Source organism: Phocoena sinus, chromosome 3 (genome assembly GCF_008692025.1).
Source record: "Phocoena sinus isolate mPhoSin1 chromosome 3, mPhoSin1.pri, whole genome shotgun sequence".
Classification (NCBI taxonomy): Eukaryota; Metazoa; Chordata; class Mammalia; order Artiodactyla; family Phocoenidae; genus Phocoena; species Phocoena sinus.
The window spans coordinates 173,970,378-173,988,508 of record NC_045765.1 but is presented as its reverse complement, the minus strand read 5'-3'; the positions used below and the strand labels follow the sequence as shown (position 1 = coordinate 173,988,508).

At 51.5% G+C, this 18,131-nt stretch overlaps 1 protein-coding gene across 7 annotated transcripts in view; it reads left to right on the top strand.

Moving 5' to 3' along the window:
- Window positions 1–17,763, top strand: part of EXOC3 (exocyst complex component 3) — a 35,409-nt gene extending 17,646 nt beyond the window's left edge. For all 7 annotated transcript variants that reach the window (XM_032629234.1, XM_032629230.1, XM_032629231.1 and 4 more), the window contains exons 4-12: window positions 4,962–5,643; window positions 7,410–7,527; window positions 8,124–8,249; window positions 10,359–10,459; window positions 12,284–12,394; window positions 12,477–12,627; window positions 13,783–13,905; window positions 15,903–16,192; window positions 16,701–17,763. In XM_032629234.1, coding sequence (XP_032485125.1) covers window positions 4,962–5,643; window positions 7,410–7,527; window positions 8,124–8,249; window positions 10,359–10,459; window positions 12,284–12,394; window positions 12,477–12,627; window positions 13,783–13,905; window positions 15,903–16,192; window positions 16,701–16,872 — 1,874 coding nt within the window. In that variant the 3' untranslated portion in view covers window positions 16,873–17,763. The remainder of the gene's footprint in view (window positions 1–4,961; window positions 5,644–7,409; window positions 7,528–8,123; window positions 8,250–10,358; window positions 10,460–12,283; window positions 12,395–12,476; window positions 12,628–13,782; window positions 13,906–15,902; window positions 16,193–16,700) is intronic.
- Window positions 17,764–18,131: the final 368 nt, after the last annotated feature.

The following is an 18,131-nucleotide window of genomic DNA, read 5'->3' as shown; positions in this document are numbered from 1 at the left end:
ATCCGTTTGTAGTCAGAGAAGAGATTGTGTATGATATTTATCTTTTAAAATCTATTGAGATTTAATTCATGGTATAAATGAATTCATGCTAATGATTTAATTTAATTCATGCCTAAGGGTATGGTCTGCCCTAGAAAATGTCCCATGTGCACTTAAGAGGACTGACTGTGTGTGCTGTTGGGTCGGGTGAAGTGTTCTGTATACGTCTGTTAGATCTAGTTAGTTTGTCGTGAGGTTCAAGTCCCATTTCCCTACTGATCTTGTGTCTGGTTGTGTTCATTATTGTGAGCGGCATATTGAAGTCTCCAGCCATCATTGTAGAACGGTCTGTTTTTCCAGTTCTGTCAATTTTTGTTTCGTATATTTTGATGGTCATTAGGTGTGTAAATGTTTATACTTGTATCTTCTTACTGGATTGAACGTCTTATTAATATAAAATTCCTTCTTTGTTTCTTACAACCTTTTTTGACTTTGAATCTGTTTTGTCTGATGTTAGTAGGGCCACCCCCGCTCTCTTTTGGTTACTGTTTGCATGGAATAACTTTTCCCATCCTTTCACTTTCAATCTATTTGTGTCTTTGGATCTCAAGTGAGTCTTTTGTAGGCAGCGTAAAGTTGGATCATGTGTTTTTATCCATTCTGCCAGTCTCTGTCTTTTGATTGGAGAGTTTATTAATCCACTTACATTTGAAGTAATTACTGGTAAGGAGGGACTTAATTCTGTCATTTCCCAACTGTTTTCTGTATGCCCTTATTTTGTCATTTTCTGCATTATAGTCTTTTGTTTAGTTGATTTTTTTTTGTAGTAAAGTGTTTTAATTCCTTTCTCAATCCTTTTTTTTGTATATTCTATAGCTGTTATCGTTTTTTGTTCCCATGGGGATTACATTTAACATCCTAAAGTTATAACACTAATTTGAATTTATACCAGCGTAACTTCAATAATATACGGAAACTCTGCTCCTATACAACACTTCCCATCTCCTTTCAGTTATTGATGTCACAAAACTACGCCTTTATATATTGTGTATCCAAAAACATAGACTAGTTGCTATTTTAAAAAAAATGCGTTAGTCTTTCAAATTATGTAGAAAGTAAAGTGTGGAATTATAAACCAGAGTTACAGCAATTCTAGCTTTCTATTAGTACTAGCTTTGGACTAATTTTTTTTTTCTCTAAATGTATTAGTCTCTTGAATTATGTAAAACAAAAAGAGTTACAAAGCAAAGTTACAATAATACTGGCTTTACAGTTGCCCATGTATTTACCTTTACTGAGACCTTCATTTCTTCCCACAGCTTCAAGTTGCTGTCTGGTGTCATTTCACCTGCAGGACTCCTTTAGCATTTCTCACAGCGTAGGTCCAGTGGTCACAAACTCCTTCAGCTATTGTTTGGGAATGTCTTAATTTCTCCTTCACTTTTGGGGGACAGTTTTACCAGATACAGGATTCTTGAGTTACAGGTTTTTTTCCTTTTAGCACTTTGAATGTTACCAGCAGGCTGCTTTTTGTCCTTCAGAGTCTCTGAAGAGAAATCTGCTGATACTCCACTGAGGATCCCTTGTATGCGATCAGCTGCTTCTCCCTTGCAGCTTTCAAGATTTCTCTCTCTGTGTTTGGCTTTCTGTGGTTTGATTACAATGTGTCTTGGTGTTGGGTCTCTGAGTTTTTTCTGTTTGGAGTTTGTTGAGTTCTTGAATGTTTATGTCTTTCATCAAATTTAGTGAGTTTTTGACCATTATTTAAAATACAGGCACACCTTGGAGATAATGCAGGTTCGTTTTTAGACTACCTCAGTTAAGCAAATTATCTCAGCAAAGCGAGTCACGTGAATTTTTTGGTTTCCCACTGAATGTAAGTTATGTTTACATTGTGTTGTAGTTTATTAAGTGTGCGATACCAGTATGTCTAAAAAAAATGTACATACCTAAAATAAAAAATACTTTATTGCTGAGAAATGCTAACTTATCCAAACCTTCAGTGAGTGCTAATCTTTTTGCTGGTGGAGGGTCTTGCCTTAACGTTGATGGCTGCTGACTGATCGGGGCAGTGGTTGCTGAAGGCTGGAGTGGCTGCGGCCGTTTCTTAAATAAGACAGCAGTGACGCTGGCTGTGTTGACTGACTCTTCCTTTCAGGAATGGTTTCTCTGTAGCAGCAATGTTGTTTGATAGCATTTTACCACAGGAGAACTTCTAAAATTGGAGTCAGTCCTCTTAAACCCTGCTGCTGCTTTGTCAACTAAGTTTATGTAATATTCTAAATCCTTTGTTATTTCAACAATTTTCACAGCATCTTTAAACTTCAGGAGTAGTTTCTGTCTTAAGAACTTTGTTCATCCATAAGAAGCAACTCTGCATGTATTAAAGTTTTATCGTGAGATCACAGCAGTTCAGTCCCATCTTCAGGCTCCTCTTCTAATTCTGGTTCTCTTGCTGTTTCCACCACATCTGCCATTACTTCCTCCGCTGAAGTCGTGAACCCCTCAAAGTCATCCACGAGGGTTGGAATCAGCTGCTTCCAAACTCCTGTTAATGTTGGTATTTGGACCTCTTCTCATGAATCGTGAGTGTTCTTAATGGCCTCCAGAACGGTAAATCCTTTCCTGAAGGTCTTCAATTGACTCTGCCCTGATCTATGAGAGGAATCGCTATGTATGGCAGCTGTAGCCTTTCGAAATGTATTTCTTAAATAATAAGATTTGCAAGTCGATGTTATTCCTCTCTCCGTGGGCTGCAGAATAGATGTTGTGTTAGCAGACGTGAAAACAACAAGGATGTTGTTGCACATCTCTGTCGGAGCTCGAGTGGCCACGTGCATTATCAATGAGCAGTAATGTTTTGAAAGACATCTTTTTTTTCTGAGCAGTAGGTCTCAACAGTGGGCTTGAAATATTCAGCAGATGATGTTGTAAAGAGATGTGCTGTCATCCAGTCTTTGCTGTTCCAGTTATAGAGCACAGGTGGAATAGATTTAATATAATTCTTAAGGGCCCCAGGATTTTTGGAATGATAAATGAAGATTGGTTTCACCTTAGGGTCACCACCTGCATTAGCCCCTAACAAGAGAGTCAGCCTGTCCTCTGAAGCTTTGAAGCCGGGCGCTGACTTCTCTCTACTATGCAAGTCCTAGATGGCACCTTCTTTCAATAGAAGGCTGTTTTGTCTGCGTTGAAAATCTGTTGTTTCGTGGAGCCACCTTCGTGAGTTATCTCAGCTAGATCTTCTGGAGAACTTGCTGCAGCTCCTACGCCAGCACTTGCAGCTTCACCTTGGGCTTCTGTGTTATCGAGACGGCTTCTTTCCTTCAACCTCATGAGCCAGACTCTGCTGGCTTCTGACTTTAGATCTGTAGTTTCCTCACCTGTCTCAGCCTCAGAGAAATGAAGGGGGTTAGGGACTTGCTCTGGATTAGGCTTTGATTAAGGGAATGTTGTGGCTGGTTTGATCTGTCCAGTCACTAAAACTTTCTCCATATCAGCAATAAGGCTGTATTGCTTTCCTTCCATTTGTGTGTTCACTGAAGTAGCACTATTAATTTCCTTCCAGAACTGTCCTTTGCCTTCAGAGCTTGGCTAACTGTTTGGCATAAGAGGCCCAGCTTTCTGCTCATCTCAGCTTTCGACAGGCCTTCCTCACTCAGCTTAATCATTTCTAGCTTTTGATTTAAATTGAGAGATGTGCGACTCTTCCTTTCACTGGACCACTTAGAAGCCATTGTAGGGTTATTAATTGGCCCAATTTCAGTATTCTTGTGTCTCGGAATCGGGAGGCCTGAGGAGAGGGAGAGAGCACGGGGAGCAGTGAGAAGACACACCACATTTGTCCGTTATGTTTGCCATGTTATACGGGCACGAGTCTTGGTGCCCCCAAACAATTACAGTAGTAACATCAAAGGTGACTGATCACGGATCACCGTAACACTTATACTCATAGTGAAAAGTTTGAAATATTGAAAGAATAACTGGAATGTGACACAGAGACACGAAGTGAGCAAATGATGTTGGAAAAATGGTGCTGATTGACTTGCTCGATGCAGGGTTGCCACAGACCTTCAGTTTGTAACACATGCAGCGTCTGTGGAGCACAGTCAAGCGAAGCGTGGTAAAGCGCAGCGTGCCTGTAGTCGCTCTGCCCATTTTCTTTCTTCCTCTGGGTCTCCCACCGTGTGCACCCCACAGACCCCTTAGGCCCTGTTTACTCTTCTCTAGTTGTTTTTCCTTTTATCCTCATGCTTGATAACTTCCTTTGTCCTGTCTTCAAGTTTGCTGTTTCTTTCTTCTGCTTGATGAAATCTGCTTTGAAAATCTGAAGTGAATTTTCCATCCAGTTTTTATACTTTCCTGCGCGTTTTCTTTTAGTTCTTTGAGCGTGTTGAAGAGTTTGCTTCAGAGGCTTTGTCTAGTCCACCATCTGGTCCTTCTCGGGGGTGATTTCTGTTGGTTTATTTTTTTCCTCGAATCTCCGTTTTCTCCTGCGTCTTCGTATGCCTTGTGATGATGTTGTTGAACGTTGGACATTCGAATCTAATAACGTGACTCTGGAAATCAGGTTTTCCTCTTGGCCAGGGTATGCTGATTGTGTTTGTTGTTTTTGTTGTTTTGATTGTCGTAGGCTGTGTGTGTGCAGAGGGTCGGGCTGAGATGTAGACTCAAGGTCTTCTCAGGTCTTTCTGAGCCTGCGCCTCTCCTGGTCATTTGCAGTCAGCTTCTACTTTTCTACTGGTGCCGAGAGCTGAAATGCACCAGTATTAACCACACCTTACTTTCACACCTGTCCCTGGAAGTTGTATGCCTTCAGTAGACTCCAGAGTTCCAAAACAGGTACTCGGATGGAGTCTGTCAGTGCAGCAGTCGTCCAAGTGGGAGGCAGATTGCTGGTCACCCTTGTCCCCATCTGCCCAGAGTCCCGTATGGCCCTTTGTGTGGTTTTTCACGGTGCCATCTTGTGCCTTTCCCCGCAGTGCCCGAGATCGTGAGGGAGACCCAGGACCTCATAGAGCAAGGGGCACTGCTGCAGGCCCACCGGAAGCTGATGGACCTGGAGTGTTCCCGGGACGGGCTGATGTACGAGCAGTACCGCATGGACAGCGGGAACACACGTGACATGACCCTCATCCACAGCTACTTTGGGAGCACGCAGGCGCTGTCCGACGAGCTGGCCAAGCAGCTGTGGATGGTGCTGCAGAGGTCTCTGGTCACCGTGCGCCGTGACCCCACCTTGCTGGTCTCAGTTGTCAGGATCATCGAAAGGGAAGAAAAAATTGACAGGCGCATACTTGACCGAAAGAAGCAAACTGGCTTTGTTCCTCCTGGAAGGCCCAAGAACTGGAAGGAGAAGATGTTCGCCGTCCTGGACAGAACCGTGACCACGAGGATTGAGGGCACGCAGGCGGACACCAGGGAGTCTGACAGGATGTGGCTCGTGCGCCACCTGGAGATCATAAGGAAGTGTGTCCTGGACGACCTCCTCGTCGCCCGGAGCCTGATGGTGCAGTGCTTTCCTCCTCGCTACCAGATTTTCAGGAGCCTCCTGAACGTGTACCACCAGGCTCTAAGCACGCGGATGCAGGAGCTCGCAGCAGAGGACCTGGAAGCAAACGAGATCGTGAGCCTGCTGACCTGGGTCTTAAACACTTACACCAGGTAACTCCACCTGTATGCCTGGCGTTTCCTGTTTCCTGGGGGCGAAGCATACTGACCGTTTCTAAACGGCCGCCGAGTCCTCTTGCTCAGGGCGTTGCCTTCCGCCTGACGCGTCCCCTTTTGGTCCGTCTGTGACCCGAGGTCGGGCCCGGCCCCTGGTCGTGTGCACGCTCTTGCATTTGGGTGGCGCCTGTGCCCTGGCCGGTCAGTCCGTAGTGAGCAGTTCGGCCTCGCGTTTCCTGCACTCCTGACCCGCCTTCTCGCGGTGACACTGAGAGCGGTGGTGTCACCTGTTGGACAGGTGAGGACACGTGGACCCAGGAGGCCCCGAGACCTGCACAGAGTCACGTGCTGCTGAGGAGACACCAGCTTGCTCCTGCTGGCTTCCGCCCACCCGAGTCTGGTTTCTTCTCAGCAGCACGAGAGGAAAGTCGGCTGCCCTTCGGCACTTCAGCCTTGACGTTCTGTTGCTTCCTGAGAGGGCTGTGAGCCACTTTGCGCAGGCATTACTTTGAGGTAGGGTTTGAAAAACAAGCCAGCGGTGGGGCATTCTGAAATTCTTAACGGTTAGCTAGCGAGAGGAAGCACATCTTATTCTAGCCTGTCTTGTTACTAGTGTGTAGAAATTAATTAAACCTCTCTCGTTTTAGCAATAAGGTTTGGGGATTTGGGGGTCTGTGTGTGTTTGTTTTTTGGTAGCTGCTTGTGGTAGAGAATATGTACATTTCAACACGGAAACATATAAAGAGAAAGAAAGCATCGTATTCATTGTGGCTGGTGCTGCCTCTGCTTTCCCGTGCTGGGCCTGGGCCTCGGCGCCTCCTGTGTGCCGCCCTCCATCGCCGTCGCGTGATCCTGTCGTCAGGCCACCCTCGAGGAAGACCTCTCACCATCATCTTCGTTTTGAGGCACAGGGAGGAACACGCCCAGGGTCACACGGCCCGCGGGTGGGGGGCGCGACTTGAACTGGGGTCGGGGCCCTCACCGTGCTCCGGCCACCAGACCTCGGGGTGCGCATTTGTGTGACCTGCACGGTTCTAGGCCTTGATTTTGTTTTCCACTCGCCACGTTGTGAGCGTTCTTCTGTCCTTGGCAGTTCTTGACAGCTCCTTGTTGGTCACCACATCCTTTCGTATTGGAGTTTCTTGTGGGAAAAGTTGGACCGCTTTCACGCTAGAAACATTTGCACGCGGAGTTAAGGTTCTTGGGCAGAAATAATCTAAGTTGTAGATGGTCTCTTAGTATTTGCAGAATCTCATGCTTTTTCACTCAGGAAGACCTTGGATGTCTTAGGAGTGGTGGACAAGCTGTTACCACTCAGGACTGTCATTCTGAATCCATACTTAGGGAGTCGTCCGAGCGACCAGCCTTGGACATTTAGGAACCCAGCCGCATACCTGGCTTTTATCTGTTCTTCATGAAAACTGTTTTCTGAAGCTTGCTTCGCATCCCTCCCTTCTTCAGCCCCTAGGCTGGAAGTGCTGACTCTTCACTTGCTGAGTCGCGTTTGGTTGCGGGCGTCAGGTGTTCTCCGCTCTGGTCCTTGTCCTGCTGGACCAGCAGCGTTAGCGCCTGTGCCCTACGTTTCTAAATGCAGTGCTTGTCTGTTGTTCTCCAACTCATGGGACCTCCTACCTGCCAGGCCCTGGTCTTCCTCGGGGCACCGTGGGTGGAGCCAGCAAACCTTGCCCTGCAGGCCCCTGGGACGGGGAACTGCACCACCTACCTGAGGGCTTCCTGTTTCCCCTTCCCGGCTGTGCCCGCAGTGCAGAGATGATGGGGAACGCAGAGCTGGCCCCGGACGTGGACGTCGGGGCCCTGGAGCCCCTGCTTTCTCCAGACGTGGTCGCCGAGCTGCTCGACACCTACATGTCGACTCTGACAGTGAGTGGAGGGATGTGGGCCCACGTGGACCGAGTCGGGCTGCAGCCAGGACCCATCTGGCCGTTGGGCTTCCAGAGGACACGCGGCTCTTTCTGAGAAGTCGGGTCTGGAGGCGTCCTGGATGTGCCATGGCGCCTGCCCGCCTCCACAGCGCCGAGCCTGGGAGTGGTGAGGGCGGCAGGTGGGCGGGTACTGCCTAGTGCCCTCGGGGGTCCGAGGGTGCGATGAGGTGGTCAGGTCTGCTCCTTGGACGCGGGGAGCCTGACACCAGGCAGCCTCTGACGGAGGCGCCGAGGCCGTGCTGGGACGCAGGGGCGGCTGGGGTAGTGGCCGTGGGGTCTGGTCTCCGTGAATGGCCTGCCAGAGGCACGTAGGTCTCGTGCTTCCCTGTCCTGACTGACCTGGCCTGTCCTCCAGCATGACCGTCGTCCAGAAGGTTAAGCTGAGGGAGGCTGGCGGGCTCCCGCGCGTGGAGGTGGATTGTCCCCTTGTGTGCGGCCTGGGATCCCCAGGGGGTGGTGTTGGCTTCTGCAGCTGCTCCACTGAAGAGCGGCCTGTTGACTCCAAGCCTGGTTCTGTTCTTTCCTCCTGCTTAGTCAAACATCATTGCCTGGCTGCGGAAAGCCCTAGAAACAGACAAGAAGGACTGGGTGAAAGAGACTGAACCTGAGGCCGACCAGGACGGCTACTACCAGACGACACTGCCCGCCATCGTCTTCCAGGTACCGGGCCTCGGGCTTCACAGATGCACGCAGTTGCGTGCTGCCGGCGGAGGGAACCTGCTTCTCTCTGAAGCTGCGCAACCAAGGGTCAGACTTGCCAAGTAGTTTTGCCCACGGCCGCAAAACCTAATGTTTTTTGTTCTCCTAATGGTTTTGTTTTTTTTTTTTTATCTTTGGCTGTGTTGGGTCTTCGTTTCTGTGCGAGGGCTGTCTCTAGTTGCGGCGAGCTGGGGCCACTCTTCATCGCGGTACATGGGCCTCTCACTATCGTGGCCTCTCTTGTTGCGGAGCACAGGCTCCAGACTCGCAGGCTCAGTAGTTGTGGCTCACGGGCCCAGTTGCTCCACAGCACGTGGGATCTTCCCGGACCAGGGCTTGAACCCGTGTCCCCTGCATTGGCAGGCGGACTCTCAACCACTGTGCCACCAGGGAAGCCCTCCTAATGGTTTTTTTTTTTTATTTAAACATCTTTATTGGGGTATAATTGCTTTACAATGGCGTGTTAGTTTCTGCTTTATAACAAAGTGAATCAGCTATACATATACATATGTTCCCATATCTCTTCCCTCTTGCGTCTCCCTCCCTCCCACCCTCCCTATCCCACCCCTCCAGGCGGTCACAAAGCGCGGAGCTGATATCCCTGTGCTATTCCTGCCTTTTTTTTTTTTTTTAATTTTTATTTATTTATTTTTTTAAACATCTTTATTGGGGTATAATTGCTTTACAATGGTGTGTTAGTTTCTGCTTTATAACAAAGTGAATCAGCTATACATACACATATGCTCCCATGTGTCTTCCCTCTTGCGTCTCCCTCCCTCCCACTCTCCCCATCCCACCCCTCCAGGCTGTCCCAAAGCCCCGAGCTAATATCCCTGTGCCTTGCGGCTGCTTCCCCCTAGCTATCTACCTTACTACGTTTGTTAGTGTGTATATGTCCATGACTCTCTCTCGCCCTGTCAAAACTCACCCTTCCCCCTCCCCATATCCTCAAGTCCGTTCTCCAGTAGGTCTGCGTCTTTATTCCTGTCTTACCCCTAGGTTCTTCATGACATTTTTTTTTCTTAAATTCCATATATATGTGTTAGCATACGGTATTTGTCTTTTTCTTTCTGACTTAACTTCACTCTGTATGACAGACTCTAGGTCTATCCATCTCATTACAAATAGCTCAATTTCATTTCTTTTTAAGGCTGAGTAATATTCCATTGTGTATATGTGCCACATCTTCTTTATCCATTCATCCGATGATGGGCGCTTAGGTTGTTTCCATCTCCCCTCCTAATGGTTTTTGATCTCAAACCGGAAGCTAATTATGTGTTATGTGTGTCTGATGCTCAAATTTGAATTTGCTTATTTCCTGATGTAATGGCCAAGGTTTGTCTTCGTAAATGCTACACGATCGAGTCTAATCTGACGTACTTTGGGAGGAGTCTTTTAGGGTTTTAGTGTCATCGTGCGTTCTTACAGGTAGCCTGCTCTCTTTGTCTGGCCTGTCCAGTCCCCTTCCTTTGAGAAACATTGCTGATGGTAGGAGGGCCGAGCCGCGTTAGAGGGCTCTCCTTCTGCTGACATGGAGCTGGGGCTCTAGCCAGGCTCTGGGTGATCCCACTAGTCCATGATGTGTTGGGCTTCACCTTTCCTTTATTTTGGAAGCTGACGTCCGGTGACCACGTGGGGTGAGCTCTGCCTTCTGGCGCTTCTCCACCTTCCCACGTCCGGCCCCCCAGCTCCAGCGTGTGTCCTCCTAGCGCTTCTTAAGAAACCCACACCACAAACCACAGCCCAGCCCCTGGTACCCGTGTGACCCCTGCCACACCCGCCCTCCCCGGACCCCTCGTTTCCCTGTCTCCCCGTGAGAACATACGTGTCCCCCTTGTGGAGACCAGCCTGTTTGCAGGGAATTAGGAAATGATTCCCTGGGTTTTTTTTTTTTTTTACCTGGTAAGAAAGTTTTGTGTGTTTGTTTAAGTAACTTTGTTATTTTTCACCTGGCGTCATTTTTTCCTCTGAATTTGGACTGTCCTGTTAACACAGGTGGGGGGTTTATATAATGGGAAATCTGCACCCTTGTGAGTTTCTATCAGAATTCATAAGTTCTCCGATTTTTAGATGTTTGAACAGAACCTTCAAGTCGCTGCTCAGATAAGTGAAGATTTGAAAACAAAGGTACTCGTTTTGTGTCTTCAGCAAATGAATTCTTTTTTAAGTAGGTATGTATTTTTGCCAATGTGCTAATTTAGTAGGTTTTGTTTTTTTTAATGGCGAGGAAACTGTGTTGATCCTAACCTGGCTAGTATTAAGAAAGAATTCAAGCCTGGATTCACTGTAGTCACCTTTTTCCGTTAGTCAGAACTCAAGCCCTTTCTTGTTATCTGCCTTGTGAATGGGTTGCATTCCCCCGGGGTCCCGGGTGTGATGGTGTGGGGTTCTCAGCAGTGCGCTGGTGCTACTGCAGGCTTGGAGCTGGGGACCTCCTTCAGTCAGCCTTCCTGTTGTCCCATTTCCCGGGGTGCCCTCCACAGGGATGCCCCCCCCCCCCCCACCAAGTTGTACACAAAGAAGGTTTTCAAATGTATACGGAGGTAGGAAGAATGGCCTAAAAACCTGTTTAGCCCACCATCCAGGTTCAAAAGCTGCCCTATAAAGCCACCCCTTGCCTCATCTGGCTCTCCTCCCCCTCGCTCTGCTGAAGTACACTTGACCCTTGAACAACATGGGGGTTGGAGGGGACAACCCCCTGGTGCGGCTGAAAATCCACATGTAAGCTTGCAGTCGGCGCTCCTGCCGTGGCCGCGCACGCACAGGTCAGCCAGCCTCGGCTCGTGTAGTGCTGCGGTGCGTGTTGGCTGAAGAAGTTCCCGTGTAAGTGAACCTGCACACTTCAGACCCACGTTGTTCAGGGCTCAGCTGTGCTTTACAGCAAATCCCGGACGTCGCGGCGTTTCATCCCCTGCATTCCCTACCCTAACTGCATTGCCATCAACCCACCGAGTCTGTCAGGAGCGTTCCGTGGGGCCGCCTGACACCAGGTTTGCGTTTGGGCTTTCCCGCTGGTCTCAGACCCACCTGTTTATAGCTGTGTGTTCAGCCGGGTTGGCAGAAGGCCTGCAGTCTGTGGTACCGGAGGGCAGCCCCTCCCGCTCTGAGCCGCTGGCTTGTGGAGATGCACAGACCCTCCTGTCCAGTGTCCTCCAGCCTGGCCTCAAGCCGCCGTCTGCCCACGAACCACAGGTTGGCTCTGAAGGCCGTGGGGCTCCTCCGTGTTTCCTTGCCGTTTGCCCATAGCCTGCTCCTGTGGCTCGGGTGCCGACAGCCGGGCCTCTGCTTAGGATCCCCGTCAGCTGTCCACCCTTGGGTCATGGCCTGGGTTAGTCATCCCGTTGGTATTGTTCTGTAAAGTAGATGTTTTCCTCAGCAGTCTCAGCTGTGTGGCTACCTGAATCATGCTTTGGACAGAAGGGTGGAATAGACGCTTGATCACTTCCCTTTAATTGCCAGTTTTCAGTTTGCTCCTTCCTTAACACCTTTTGAAAACGCACGCAGATTATACGGTGTGTTGTGCTTGGACTCCCGTATATGTTTGAGAATCTCCTTGATAAATTCAAAAATGAAGTGTGTAGCCATCTCAGCTGTTTTCTTGACATCTTAAAGAGTCTAATTTATTTTTAGTTTGATTTTTTCGGGGAAAGTCTCAGAAAAGGACATTTTATCTAACATTTGATTGTGTCCCAAACACTATTGTATGAGTTTCTAGCTGGATCATACGTCAGACGAAATAATACTCTCCCAATTACAAATGTTTCAGAATACTTGTAAAATCAGAGCACTGAGCCATATTTCAGAGGCTGATAACGAAGTTAATTTTTAATAATCTTTTTTAGATGATCCACTTCTATTAGCATAGGTCACCCCCCCAGAATCCTTTACTTTTGAAGACTCGTCTGGCCAGATGCTAGCGATGCAGAATGCGGTCGGTAGGCTGCGCGTTGGCGCCGTGCCGCGAGGCTGCTCTGACGTGGCTGTGTGTCCCCCAGGTACAGAGAGGAGGCGCAGCTGTACAAGGAGGAGCACCTGCGGAAGCGGCAGCACCCGCACTGCTACGTGCAGTACATGATCGCGCTCATCAACAACTGCTGGACCCTCAGGTGAGCGGGGGCCCTGCGGCCGCGGGGCGGGGGTGCCCGGCTGCCTCACCGGCCCTCTGTCTCCTCCTCTGTCTCCTCGCAGAGAATCCATAGTCAGTTTAAAAAGAAAGTACCTGCAGCATGACGCGGACGAAGGCGTGTCTCTGAGCCAGCCGAGCATGGATGGGCTTCTGGACGCCATCGCTGAGGAGGGCTGCAGCAGCCTGCTTGAGGAAGTCTTCCTGGACCTGGAGGTGGGCGCCGCGGGCCGGGTGCCCTGGTGTGGCGTCAAGGAGAGGCCCTTGCAGGAAGTGTTAGAGACCAGAGCACTCAGCAGGTTACAGGGTAGAGCTGGTATCGGAGAGGAGACTGGTTATGGGCCATTAGCAGATTGTTGCTGAGGGCACGAGCTGGGCTGCACGCCCGTCACACAGCCGGGCTCGGGTTTGAGCAAAGGCACAGAGCACAGCCATAAACAAAGTGCATTCAGGTCACAGCCAAGGCGTGTGGTGTGTTGAGCAAGTAAGTTTGCTTCAGAAGGTATGAAAATGGCTCAGCATCATATAGAACTGGCAGGAAACCAGAGTGTATTTAACAAATGGAATCACCATCATCTTGGGTCCTGCAGGGAAGGAGCTTCCTGGGGTGATGGGTGGTATCATTTCCTGACAGCTGTAATTTTCTTAGAAATGGTTTAGAAAACAAAGTGTACTTAAAAAGACAACATAATAGAGAAATAGACAAAGGACATGAATAACTGTTCACAGAACAAGGAGTCATGTGTCCTAAGTAGGAAACAGAGTGCCCAGTCCTTAACTGCTCTTCAAAGAAAAGCAAATTAAAACTGAATATTTTGTTGCTTACCAGGACGGTAGGGATTTAAGAACATTGCTACCACTGATGTCGAGGGCATGAGACTCCTGTATTCCGTGTAGAACCGTGAATCGGCACAGTTATGGGAGGGCAGTTGGCACGAGTTTTGGAGGGCAACAGTCGTCAAGGTTGTAGTTTGTATACTTTCTGACTAATAACTTTTAGTTTTAGGAATTTCACCTGCAAAAATATACAGATTCACTGCAGCATTCTTTATAATTGCAAAATGAGACATTTTAAATGTTCATCAGAATTGGGTACACAAATTAATAGGTGTACCCAATAGGTACACAGAATTGGGTACACAAATTAATAGGTGTACTACACAATAAATAGGTGTAGTCAGTTAAGGTAAGATGTGTCCGCACAGATACCTCCCTTGCGTCTCATATAAGTCTTTACAGTTAAAGTACATATTTGCAGGGTTTCTGCCTGAGCATCGCTGAACATCAGGCGGGCGTAGGAAGGTGGCTCCAAGTGCCTCTCTCCCGATGACAGGCCGTCACGAGGGTGTTTTCTGTGGTCTGTGCTTTCAGCAACATCTCAATGAGCTGATGACGAAGAAGTGGCTGTTAGGATCAAATGCTGTAGACATCATCTGTGTCACCGTGGAAGACTATTTTAATGATTTTGCCAAAATTAAAAAGCCATATAGAAAGGTAAGAGTGTGGGGCACACATGTGGCCTGAGTCCCCTGGCATCTTGTGTAGAATTTGGTGTCATCAGTTCTTGGGTGGAAGTTCACGGGTGGTTTTGTGAACCCAAGCAGGTCGGAGACGTTGCTGTCTGAAGGTGGCAGAGGCGGAGGTGATGGGGCACGCACCTTGCTGTCCAAGGCCACGCTGACACGGCCGCAGACCCAGAACCCCATGGGTAGTGGGGACTTCCTCAGCAGGGACCCCTCAAAGGGCGGGTGGGGCTGTGGCCATGGCTCTGATGAGAGACTGGGCAGGAACCGCAGTTCCCCCTTCACGTCCACGCTTGGGGGCCAGCGGGCGGCTCTCAGCACAGGGCCCACGGGAGACTCCAGGGTCCCCGGCCGTCGGGGTCCCCTCCAGGCCCTGTGAAATGCCCCTGTTCCCGTCTGGGGCTCAGGCAGCTTTCCACGGGGGAATTCTCAGGGCCTTGGGTGGTTTTTGCTGTTGTTGCTTTAAAATCAGCCTTTCTGTTTGTGGTTTATGGAAGCGTGAGTGGTTTGACACACAGAGCTTGGGTGCAGACGCTTCAGGACGTGTCTCCAGGTCCTCTGGGCATCCCTGTAGACACTTGTCTCATTTGTGAGCAGCGTCACTGTGTCATTTCATTTCTGGTTCTTGTACCTTCGTGTCTTGTCTTTGTCTCGCTGCCCTGGCTGGGACCTCCCAGCGCGGGGGCATCTTTGTCTCATCGTAAGCTTAAATTCTCCTAACCCTGCCATTAAAAGTGATGCTTGCAGGGAGACCCAGGTGTTTTAAACCCACCTGGTTGGTCGCTTCACAGCTGTCAGGAGCCTCTGGTGGTTAGAGGTCGGTGGGACCAGCTCTGTTCAATTTTGAATTTCTTGTTTTTTGTACAGTTTTTGGTTCCACCTTTTATGTTTCTCAGCATCTGTCCTTTGATCTAACCGGGTGTGTGAAGTCCCTGGGGCTTGTGTCTCAGCCACTCCTGGTCCAGATGGCTCGCCTCCTGGAGCGGCCGGGAGCCCGCGGTCTCACTTGCTCTGCCAAGAGCCTGGCCTCCGCCTGAGTCCCTGCAGCTGCCGGGTGTCATCTCGCTTTGTCTTGTTTGGGGCCCTTGGGGTCCCCCTCACTGCCCGGCCTCCCTGGTACACAGAGCTTATGATGTCTGTTCTTGGGACTCTGAGGCTGGCGCCTTGTGTCAGCAGAGTCGTGCTCGCGTGTTCGTGGGTGACGGCCAGGTGTCCATTTACCTGTGGGTGGGCTCCGGAGAAAACCACGGCCTTCTCCAAAACTTCCCCAAACGTGTGGACTTGGGGCTCCTCTTTTCCCAGAAGCTCGTCACACCATCTCCAGAGACTGGTCGTTGACTAGCCTCTGTGCACGAGGTGTGATGTGTGTGGAGCCCTTCAGCCTGTGAGGGGCAGAGCAGGGCCTGGCCCAGGGTCCCCAGCCCTCCCACTGAACCCACACCCCACACTCCTGGGCTGAGAAGCTGAGAGACGCGTGCAGGATGGGCAGGGCGAGGAAGATAGACCCGGATCCCCCGGGGGGGGGCCCGTGAGTCACCAGACGGGTCTCAGTAAAGCGGGTGCCGCCCTGGCACCTGCCCCTCCGCCCCCGACGGGAAGCTGCTCTGCAGCGGGTCCGCGCCCAGAACGACGTGTCTGGCGGGGCTGCAGGCAGGCGTCCCCGCGGCGTACTTTATTCTGTGGGCTCTCTAGAATGGACGTGAGCATCCGAGGTGTCCAGGCAGTACCGACTTCCGGCTGCTGCCGTGCGGCCAGTGCGTCGGCCCGCGTCCCAGACGTGAAACACGGTGAACCTGCTACAGTTTTCTAAGATAGAATTTGTAATAAAGACTCAGGTGTGCTTACTTTGTTGACTCTAAAATTTGTATCGATGAGAAACGGGAAGGAGCGCACTGGCCCGTGCACCGTGGGCCTGGACTCGCCTTGGGGCCGCGTGCCAGCTGACCCCGTTCTCCGTGTGCCCCGTAGCGGATGATCGCCGAGGCGCACCGGCGCGTGGTGCAGGAGTACCTGCGGGCCGTCCTGCAGAAGCGCATCTCGTTCCGGAACGCCGAGGAGCGCAAGGAGGGCGCCGAGCGCATGGGGCGGGAGGCCGAGCAGCTGCGCTTCCTCTTCCACAAGCTGGCTGCCGGGTTTGGTGAGGAGATGGACGGGCACTGTGACACCATCGTCGCCGTTGCCGAAGTCATTAAGCTCACGGACCCTTCTCTGCTCTACCTGGAGGTCTCGACCCTGGTCAGCAAATACCCAGACATCAGGTAGCGGCAGGATCATTCCTGAGGTCTCTGGGGAGAGGGAGGGTCCTGGGCATTAGGTGGGAGCCTCCCGGGTGAGTGTGGCAGGTCTGGGCTCCAGCGAGGACCCCAGATGCCGTGCGGACGGCGATGCGGGCAGAGTGGGTTTCAGAGACGACAGCGGTGCCCGCCAGCCCCACCGCGGGTCACGGTTCCCGGGCGTCACCAGGCCACAGTTGGTGCTCGGGGCACCGATGGGAGGGTGGCCGAGCAGACTGGCTTCTGGAGGCTGATCCTGTGCCGCGTGTAGATGGAACCAGGGAACGGAGCCGTGGAGTGGATGCTGTGCTCTTATTTCCTCCTGCGTGTGGGGGAAGGAAGCGAGGGGAGCGGCTCCCCGGCGCTGGCTCCCCGCCAGCCTTTGTGAACCTCCAGGAACCCTGCCACCCGGTCGGGGGTCGGGGGGGCTTGAGTCGGCTTTGGAGGCTGAGTGGCTGCGGCTGCACCCTGACGCCCCCTCCCCCGCCCCCAGGGATGAGCACATCGGCGCACTGCTGGCCGTGCGGGGGGACGCCAGCCGGGACATGAAGCAGACCATCATCGAGACGCTGGAGCAGGGCCCGGCCCAGGCGAGTCCAGACTACGTGCCCATCTTCAAGGATATCGTGGTTCCTAGCCTGAACGTGGCCAAGCTCCTCAAGTAGCCGGCGGGGCCCCCCACCAGGCGTCAGCTGCGTGTCTGGGGACGGCCTTGTCTCGGGAGAGCTCCCCCTTGCCTCTGCGCTGTGTACACACTTCTGAAACTGCTGCTCAGTAGAGTCTGGACTTCTGATGGGACGTGAGGGCTTCCCGCTGTGAGGGTCTCTTCCTGGTGATGAGCCAGCCTGCTGGGGTCTGGTGGGCGCACTGCTCCCTCCCTCCCTCCCTCCTCCCTCCCTCCCTCCCTCCCTCCTCCCTCCCTCCCTCCTCCCTCCCTCCCCCCTCCCTCCCTCCCTCCTCCCTCCCTCCCTCCTCCCTCCTCCCTCCCATGGGGTCACACCTGCCACCGGGTGGGGGTGGCGCGTGAATCCCCATCGCCTGCAAATCTGTCTTACTTTTCCGCCAAGTGAATTGAGAGTCGCACCCTGAGTAAACCGTGAGCCCCGTGTGGTCCCTACCCTCGCCGCTGCCCAGCTGGACAGGTTTCTTGGCAGCCGAGCTCCGAGGGAACCACGGGGATGGCTCCAGCGTTCGCCCCGTTCCTCCTCCCGTGCAGGACGTGGCGTGTGGTGCTGGGCTGCTCTGAGGGTCCCAGTTCCTTCCTCACAGGCTTTCAGGACGGAAGAGTGGATGCTGTGCTCTTATTTCCTCCTCACGAGGGGTGAAAAATTCACAGGTGGGACTTTTTTCTCGAAGGATCAAAACCTAAATGGAGACATGAGGGTGTTCTTACAAGTGTTGCTCAGAAGAGACGTGATCCTCCTCGAGGCTTCGTGCCAGTGTCTGTCTGTCAGTACACACGTTGATCAGTGCCCTGTGTGACGGGACTCAGTGTCTAGTAGGTGGCGGTGCTCGGTACACGGTGTTTGCGTGAATAAAGTCGAGTGTTAACAGTCCTTGGGCATTGCCCCTTACGATGATGCAGATTACGTTTAGTTTTCCACTGGCTGAGAGAATTTTCACTCTGAGTTACTTCTGGAATAAATACCCGGGGTGGCTCTTCCCAACAGCAGACCCAAGTGCCCTGTGCTGTCCTTGCCCTGATTACACAGTGGTCACCACAGGGCAGGCAGGGCCCTCGGTCGCTGGGGACACCTGTGCGATGGTGGGCCCCAAGCTGAGCGCCAGATGCCACCATGTTCCAGCGGGGCCAGGATGTGCTGGGAGGTGTGGTGAGGGCCACGTCCCGGTGGGTGGGCGGTGGCGTCCACACCGGCACCTAGGGGAGGGTCACCTCCGGGTCACTGGGCGAAAGGCTAGCAGG